Raw genomic sequence first — 8,830 nt, forward strand, 5'->3', positions numbered from 1 at the left:
ACAAGAGAAAAACTTGATTTGTGTTTACACAGTTCCTGTCCTGGTGAGCTGTCTGAAGAAATAACAGCTTCATCTAAACCACCATGTTTGCTCCAAAACCCTATCCCAACTAAACTGTTCAAAGAGGTTTTTCCCTTCATTTGGGATCTCATCAGTTTGTAATGAATGGCTTTGTACGATGGGTTCTAAGGTTCAGTCTGTTACGTGTAACGCCAGCTGATCTGAAAAGCTAAAACTCTTATGCAATATCGCGTGAGGTAGTGCTCAGAGTATGTGTTGTGAAAGCTCTCAGCTACTGTCACATCAAATTTTAGCTTAACATCTGTAAAACTGACTGAGCGTGTGTTCCGACCGACTCTTCGTGTATCTGTGCGCATGCACTTTAAGGCAGGAACGATGGCGTGACAGAACTGTACTGATTAAAATATGACGAAGTGACGGGGCTGCTCCTTCACAAGCTTGCTCAAAATGTTAATAAGTTGTAGATGTACATCCTGTACTTATTTTAATTGCATTAAAATCTGTCCAAAATACTGTATGCATTGAGTATCAGTCTCAACTACTACCCCGTCAAAGTTTAGGTCTCAGAAATTAAACAGAAACCCAGGTTGAATGGCTTTAGTGGCTCAGAAAGATGGAGTGGTTGATTGAGGAGATGGGTGAGCTTACTCTGAAGGCTGAACAGACTCGTGCAGCCTCTGTGTATGAGGTGGATCTGACTGCTGAAACTGGAATCTCCCTGAAAGTCCCACATCTGTTGGGACACCTGCAGCCACAGAAGGCAAGTTTAGCAGATTAAGTGCCAATCACAGTCTTGCAGCATTTTATCTTTTAGCATTCTACTTACATTTGAGTCGAGCAAACATCATTCAACCGATCTGTCTTGACAGCTCACAGCGTCTTTCATCTCCTCTGAAGGTTCTCACAGCCCTGCAGAGAAGGTGCCACAGCTCATTGACGTCAGCAGCCTACAAACCTCTGTACCCGACCTTTCTGTCCTTCGGTGTTTCTCAACAGGTCAGAGTTCAGATGTCAGTGTGAGACATGTTTATCATGGGAGGGGGTCTGTGGATGATTGCAGAAGAGCGGGATGAAGGGTGGAGGGAAAAATATAAACTTCTACGATAAACGACTGACAGGTAAGATCATGATAATGAGGACAGGGTATATAAAGAGCCGGGTGAGGGAAGCATACACAAATTTATTAAACCTGGATACACACAAAACCAGGACCACATAGCAGCTGCCTTATTGGTTTATATTTTCTGTCACAGGCATCACCATGACTCGACTGCTGAATTACTGGATGTTTCTGGTTGCTCTATCTCTGAGGATGACCTCGAGCCATGGTTTAAGAAGGTACAAACCGTACTCCTCTTTTATTTACTTCTCTTTGAAAAAACAATAGAGTAATAAAAGTTTACAGCTCAAATGCATTTCAAGATCAGAAATGTTGTCAAAGATTTTAGAGTGTACACGTAAATAAATAAAGACAGGAACACAAAATGTTTTTATTGATTCATTACAAAAGCCAGTAATTTCAGAACTGGCCTAGCACATGTTTTATTTCATTTTTCGGGCCAGGAGCTGGAAGAAAAGCATGTCTGTAATTTATTACAGACTCATTGTCATACCGGGACCATGACCAAGCAAGTGTCGGATATATGAAATATTTACCTCACAGAACTCTTTAACAATTCATCTGTCATCACTTTTATTGTTTCTCTTTGTATTTATCTTTTTTGGATTTCCTCTTTTGCGTGTTGCGTTTTTAGAATCGCCCTGAAGAAGATGCCATCCATCAGGGAGACGCTGCAGGAGATGGGTGTTTCTGTCGAGCAGGTGCTGTCCGAACAGGCCCAGATGAGCACTGCCGACACTAACCACAGGGCTGTTCCCACACCTCTAACGAACTACTTGGATGTGAGACATTTTATGCATCATTATACATTTATATTCGCAAGGAGGTTTCTGGACCTCAACATGTTGTTCTGTGAGAGGTTCTTCAGGTGATAAGACATCAAGATGTGCTAAACTAAAGACATCTGGATTTGCTTGTTGAGCTATAGAGAAAAACAGACTTTAGTCTTTGGGGTTAAAGGGGCCCACACATCTAAGGGACTTCATTGATGCTCTTGAACGGGTCGAATGCAGAAACGTCTTCTCAAGTAAAACAGCAGATCCATTTGCCTTTGAACTATAACTTTGCATGTGACTCACAGTCCTAATGTCATATTTCTTTCTCTCAGACAATGTGTTGCACATGGGAAAATGTTTTAAAAAAAAAAAAACACTTGCATGTTTGTTGTTTAACAGACTCAGTACTACGGAGAAATCAGCATCGGTTCTCCGGCCCAGATGTTCAACGTGGTGTTTGACACCGGTTCATCCAACCTGTGGGTGCCCTCAGAGAGCTGCTCACCTTTCTCCACCGCCTGTTGTAAGTCCACATGGATCACTGCAAACAGAGAAAGAACATTTACTTGAAAGGATAGTTCAAATCATCTCAAGTTCTGCAAATCAAATCAATGTGTTGAAGCCTCAAATAACAAATTCAAACTAAGCATATTTTAAAACAATGCATATTTGAACATACAGCAGCAGGATAATAACTACTTAAATCAACATCAAATATCACCTGAAAAAAATATTTGAAGGGTATTTTTATGTTTTTGTCAGGAAAATGTCCCATTAACTTACATGGAGGGGAGGGACTTAAGAATTATATATACTGCAGCTAGCCACTGGTGGGGGCTCTCATCCTTTGTAACTTCAGCTTCAGGCTTGAGGTCTTATGTCTAGTTATAATGATGATTTAGTGCAATTTTATAAACATTTACAATGTGGTTAGTAAAAGAGTGCCCCAGGCTGCACTAGAAGTGCTACAGCCAGCTGCTGCCGACATTATTTGTGTTTGCTAATAACCGAAGAATTCATAATAAATAACTGTGCATTGTAAAACTGATGACATTATTAAAGATTCATAAAATAAGATTGTCAATCCTGTCAGAAATCAACCCTGTTTATGTTGTTCAAAGAGCTACAGTATGTATAACAGGTAAGATAATAATTGTTAATTACCTTCCAACAGAATCCCACTTTAAAAGGTCTGAACTGTCTTTAAAGGGGAAATGAAGTGTTTTGAAGCTAACATGAATTAAAAGAAAGTCATAAAAGGTGCAGGTTATCAAAGTCTCTCATTTAAAAAAAATTATAGTAATTTAAAATTAATAATCAAAAATCTGAAAAGATGACTACGGTCTCTTCTGCATTTTCTGTGATCACTCAGAAGTGTGACGTATCACAGGAAAGCCAACAACACAGGAAATATCAAACACAGATAGTGTGGAGGTGAAATGGTTCAGTGCATTGCAATTATTTCTGTAAACCAACACGAAACTCCAACAACTGAGTCATTCTGCTTCCCAAAAGGCCAGAAAGTTTGATGGATGTGGTTCGTTTAGCTCCTGGTGAAAATTATAACCCAAAGTCTGGTGACTGACTGACTGTTAATATTTTGAAGAGGACCACCTGAAATACAAACCTTCAATAGAAGAATCACCGCTTATTGGACCAGCACCCGCCAGCAGCCTCTAGCTGTCTGGATGGGAAACTCCTTGAAGACTGTGTGACATCATTGTAAAACTTGGGGTTTCCCCTTGTGAAATGTGGGGCTTGGGTTCCTGAAAACATCTCTCCAGACCAAAAGCAGTGCTCTTGTTAACAAAACCTGCCTCTTCTGCTGCTTCCATTTTCACTGATAAACACTGGGACAGTAACTTCTTCAGTGTCCTAAAGCTGTCTTCTACAGCTGGCCCAGCTTTCTTCTACGTCCCCAACCAAGGAGGTAACACCACCCACACATTTTGACACAAAAGCTCTAAAAACTAGTCATTAACATTTACAATCTGAGAAATGGACCACTGTAGTGTGGTCCAAAATAATGAGTGTGAAAACTCATTATTTTCCTATTTTATTTCATTTCCTCTTTAAAGCCACTACATAAATATTTTTATTGACAAAATAATAATAGCAAAATAACGCAACTGAAGTTCTTTTTATGCAATGAATGATTTTGATTTGAGAGATTTTCAGCTGAGATAAGTGAATTTGCACTTGTCTTCCTCTCTCTGTTCTCTGAATGCTCTACCTGTTAGTCATCAAACTGCAGGCAGATGCAGAAAACTCATTGTTATTGCTTATTTTAAAAATAAGAATTTTCAGTTTCCCTCTAAGTGAGCCCATCAACAGACATTGCAGGTTTAAATAATATTGCCAGATCAGATTTCTATATTCTTCTCTTCCAAGACCTTGTTTCTAACTCAAATGCATTTGTAATCTTTAGTTACTCACAACAGATATGATGCATCCCAATCCCGTACTTATGTTGAGAATGGCACCGGGTTTTCAATCCAGTATGCCTCTGGAAACGTCAGGGGATTCCTCAGTGAGGATGTGGTTGTGGTGAGTTTAAAGTCAGGAAGCAATAAATCAAAGCAGTGTCTTTTTACAATACATGTCTGAACTCACTACACCATGTCGCACCTTTTAACTCCTGCTTGTTTGATCCCTGCAGGTTGGTGGTATCCCTGTTGTGCAGGTATTCGCTGAAGCCAACTTTCTGTCGGCCATGCCCTTCATTTTTGCCAAGTTTGATGGAGTACTGGGGATGGGTTACCCCAACGCAGCCATTGATGGGATTACTCCGGTGTTTGACCACATTATGTCTCAGCATGTCCTCAAAGAAGAGGTGTTTTCTGTCTACTACAGCAGGTATGCTTTAGTTATACACTTGACTAATACACCGTATCATTTTGTGTGAAATCCACCAAACAGAGGAAGACATGTGATACAATCTCATGAAATGGTTACAGACTATTTCTTTCAAATATGTGTTGTGGATTTTTTAATTAATCTGTGACAAAGACATATTTTGCATGAATATCTTTTGTCAGAATATATATTTAGACCAAGGTAATGTAAATAATTTCACCCCCAATTCCAACAAAGTGTGGACTTTGTGTAAAATGTAAAAAAAAACAGAATGCAATGATTTTCAAATCTCATAAATCTATATTCTATTCACAATGGACCATAGTAATTATATTATTTAAACTAAGAAATTCTACCACCATATTTTGGAAAAAGTAAGCTAATTTTGAATTTGATGGCAGCATCACATCCCAAAGAAGCTGGAATAAGGGTGACAAAAGGTTGTAAAAGTAAGTGGCATGAATAAGAAACAGCCGGAGGAGCACTTGCAACATATTAGGATTGGCAAGAGGTCAATAAGAGGACTGGGTATAAAAAAATAAAAACATTTTAAGAAGCTGAATCTCCCAGAAGTAAAGATGGGTAGAGATTCACCAGTCTGAGAAAAACTGCATTTAAAAATCGTGGAACAATTTCAGAATATTTTTTCTTAATTAAAAATGAGGAATACTTGAAAGGACAAGGCTGAAAGCTATTATTGGATGCCCGTGATCTTTGGTCACATCAGATCTCAGCTCTCTCATTTTCGGTTTAACATTGGACTCATTTTAGCCAAAGACCAGGTCATGTTTGTAAATGAGAACTGGTTCTTAAACCTGGTAAAATAAAGGTCAAATAAACAATAATAAAAGACTAACCTGTATTTATCAGATGACAGGTTAGACCTTTAATCAGCTTGAAAGAGACTTGCATAAATACACGTGCATGGCCAGCACAGGCAATAAAACAAAGAGCTTTTGGAAAAAAAACTCAAAGCAAAACAGATCTACAAGCACTCTGGTACAAACACCAATACTTTTCTGTATATTCACATTGCGAATAATTGGTTGCGACTTTAATAAGGTTTTTAAAATTTATCTCAGAGCTTTAAAGTAATAAAAATACACAGATTTAACCTTCTGCTGAAAAACCTTGGAACGTCCAAGCAAGGCTCACACTTTCACCAGCAACAAGGAGAAAATGAACGGCAAACTTCTGACGCTTGAAGCACTGAGCCTAAAAACACTGAGACGTTATGAAGGATAGAGCCCCTGGGCACAGAGCTGTCAAAAGACCCCCACCTATCAAACCAACTGCAGACGGCGCAGATGTGTTTTGAAGTCTCATTATGGTTGTTTTATGTGTGGTTTACACAGGCTTTCTTCATTTAGTTTTGGTCGGGTGAACCACTCTGTGGCTGAATGGATTTCTTTGTGGCGATTCCGCTTCTCTTTGTAGTCGCTTTGTGTCTTTTTGTAGAAGTTTGGTGTTTTTGTTAACATGATGTTGTCACGTTGTGACTCTTTCTAATCCTTGTCCACCATTTTGTGTCTTGTTAATGTCAGTTTGCATCTCTGTAATATTATTCCTGTCATTTTGAATCTTTTTGAGGTCAATCAGTGTTTACCTTATTCTTAAACAGAAGCCTAGGGGCCCATCTGAACTGCTGGAATCTGTGGCCCGTTTCCTGTCGGCCCATTCAATAATCTTTTCATGGTTGTTCCATTTTTTTCAGGGACCCAAAACACTCCCCTGGTGGAGAGCTGGTCCTCGGAGGGACTGACCCAAACTACTACACTGGAAACTTTAATTATTTGGAAACTAGTGAAATAGGAAAATGGGAAATCACAATGAAAGGGTGAGATCTTTGCTTTATAATTCATATTGGACAATTAAGAAACTGCATGGTTTTTTTTGGTGCTATATCTCTTCTCTCAATCTGTCAGCGTTTCTATCGGGACAGAGATGATGTTTTGTTCAGAGGGCTGTATGGCTGTTATCGATACGGGCTCCTCTTACATCACAGGCCCCGCCTCCTCAGTGTCAGCACTGATGAAAACCATCGGAGCTCAGCTGGATGAAACTGGAGTAAGTATTAACACAGACTACCATGTTATTCAACAACAACAAAGCCAATAAAAACCCATCACTGATCATGATGCTTTACATTGTGCTGTTCACCAGTACAAAGTCAACTGTGATGCAGTGGAGACGTTGCCCAGGGTCACTTTTCACCTGGGAGGCCGAGAGTACCCACTTACACATGAGGATTATATCCTATGGGTAAGAAACAACGTAAATGCCTAAATAATTTCTAGTTTAGTTGCACTTTTGAATGGAGTAGCAGCTTTAAATAATGATTAAAATTTGTTTCAGCAATCGCAGATTGAAGGGGATGTCTGCATCGTCACCTTCAGGGGTTTAGATGTTCCACCACCTACAGGTCCCGTTTGGATTTTGGGAGCCAACTTCATCGCTCAGTACTACACAGAGTTTGATCGTCACCACAATCGGATAGGATTTGCCTCAGCTGTCTGACAGGAAGCTGAACAATAATCATTTTCTGCTTTTTTTGCATTAATATTTTTGCTGCTAACTCTCAATAATTTCCTGCCACCGCTTGGCCCAGTGCATTCTTAGTTTTTTGTTTTGTTTTGTTTTGTTTTTAATTCATGATTTAAAAAAACTGCTTTTTCTTTACTAGAGTGACAAAAAGATTTGCGTGACATTTATTGCGTCTTTAGTTTTTGTTTGTGCACGATTTGCACCGAACATCTCGTGAACATGTCCCAATTAATGGGCGTTTTTCAGCAAATTCAGTCCTTCTGTGTGCTGCTCTGCCTGATGTGAACAATAAAATCTACATCTGCCTCAATCCATTATAAGGATATTGAAGTTGTTATTCAAGATTTTTTTTTTAATTTATCCCAAGTCATGGACTGACTGCTTTGTTTCCAATCCTATCTCCTGAGTCTATTTTGTGACGAAGATGTGAAAGTCAAGACTGAAGTTAGAAACAGATGCTCTTAACAAGTTTTATCAACCACACAAGTGCAGTGTCAGAAAATCTGTGATATGTTTTAGAAAAAGAAACTGTTTTTAATAATCTTAACAAATGAAGCCATGTGCTTTCTTTATTCTAAATTGACTCCATAAGGTATTTTTCCAGATTAAAAATGTGCTAAATCTGTTTGGAAAGAATTATAATGAGAGAGACTAAGAGTTTCAACTTATACCTGAAAAAAAATAATAATAATTTTTGATAAACTAAAGCTCACTTAAGTGAAGTTCATCATAAACAACATTTTCAATTTTGGGGATCAAATGAGCATGTTTAAGGTTAAATAAAGACTGACAGGACAAAAACAATTATTCCGCGTACCTAGGTGGCAGAGGACACATCAAAACAATAAGGAGATAAAGGTATGAAAATCTATCAGATGCTCTTGTCAGATCTTTTTGTCCTCTGTTCTCTGAATCGTCCGGGAATTCCAGTCATGTGATAGAAAGTGACAATGGAGATGTCGCGTTTCCTTCCTCTCTCATCCGTGAATTGTCTGCTACAGATTTTATCTGTTTAAATGTTCAGTTATGTGAGCATGGACACTTAATCAAAAGTCCAACCATTGCAGAAACATGTCTCTTAGTGTGGGTCAGTCTGGAAGCCTGGCCAAATTGCTGCTCCAACACAAACAAAACAGACAGACATTACAGAAAATACAGTTAAATTAAAAAAGTTATAAGTTATCATCATGTCAAACCAAACAATATTTTTTCTCTTTAAATTTAAAAATGACTGAGTTATAGCCATTTCTGTGATTTTAGGGTCGATTAGCTGTAGTGGCCATCTTGACGGTTTGATTTCAAAGGATAACCAGCTCATGATGTCCATTTATTGAATGACTACTTATTAATAACTGTCCAGTGAGATATTTTGGAAATATGACTGACAAACAAACACACACACACATACACAGTACGTACACAGACACAGACAAAATACATTAACTTTTTGACAGCAAAGGCTCATATTTACGAACAAAAACATGCCCATGTCTCCATTTTGCCCCACAATCTC

General features: G+C 38.6%; 1 protein-coding gene across 1 annotated transcript; it reads left to right on the forward strand.

Moving 5' to 3' along the window:
• Positions 1 to 1,225: 1,225 nt before the first annotated feature.
• ren (renin) lies at positions 1,226 to 7,616 on the forward strand. The gene is made up of 9 exons (XM_017409447.3): positions 1,226 to 1,359; positions 1,776 to 1,923; positions 2,317 to 2,440; positions 4,346 to 4,464; positions 4,577 to 4,773; positions 6,488 to 6,610; positions 6,699 to 6,840; positions 6,937 to 7,035; positions 7,129 to 7,616. The coding sequence occupies exons 1-9, from the start codon at positions 1,283 to 1,285 to the stop codon at positions 7,288 to 7,290; spliced, it is 1,191 nt and encodes a 396-aa protein (XP_017264936.1). The 5' UTR covers positions 1,226 to 1,282; the 3' UTR covers positions 7,291 to 7,616.
• The last annotated feature ends 1,214 nt before the right edge of the window (positions 7,617 to 8,830 follow it).

The sequence above is a fragment of the Kryptolebias marmoratus genome, linkage group LG8, assembly GCF_001649575.2.
Source record: "Kryptolebias marmoratus isolate JLee-2015 linkage group LG8, ASM164957v2, whole genome shotgun sequence".
Lineage (NCBI taxonomy): Eukaryota > Metazoa > Chordata > Actinopteri > Cyprinodontiformes > Rivulidae > Kryptolebias > Kryptolebias marmoratus.

Excerpts from the sequence above, each read along its gene's own strand:
- ren (XM_017409447.3), top strand. The coding sequence starts at position 1,283 with ATGACTCGACTGCTGAATTACTGGATGTTTCTGGTTGCTCTATCTCTG. Across the intron at positions 2,441-4,345 it reads ACCTTTCTCCACCGCCTGTT|TTACTCACAACAGATATGAT; the intron begins GTAAGTCCACAT and ends TGTAATCTTTAG. Across the intron at positions 4,774-6,487 it reads TTTTCTGTCTACTACAGCAG|GGACCCAAAACACTCCCCTG; the intron begins GTATGCTTTAGT and ends CATTTTTTTCAG.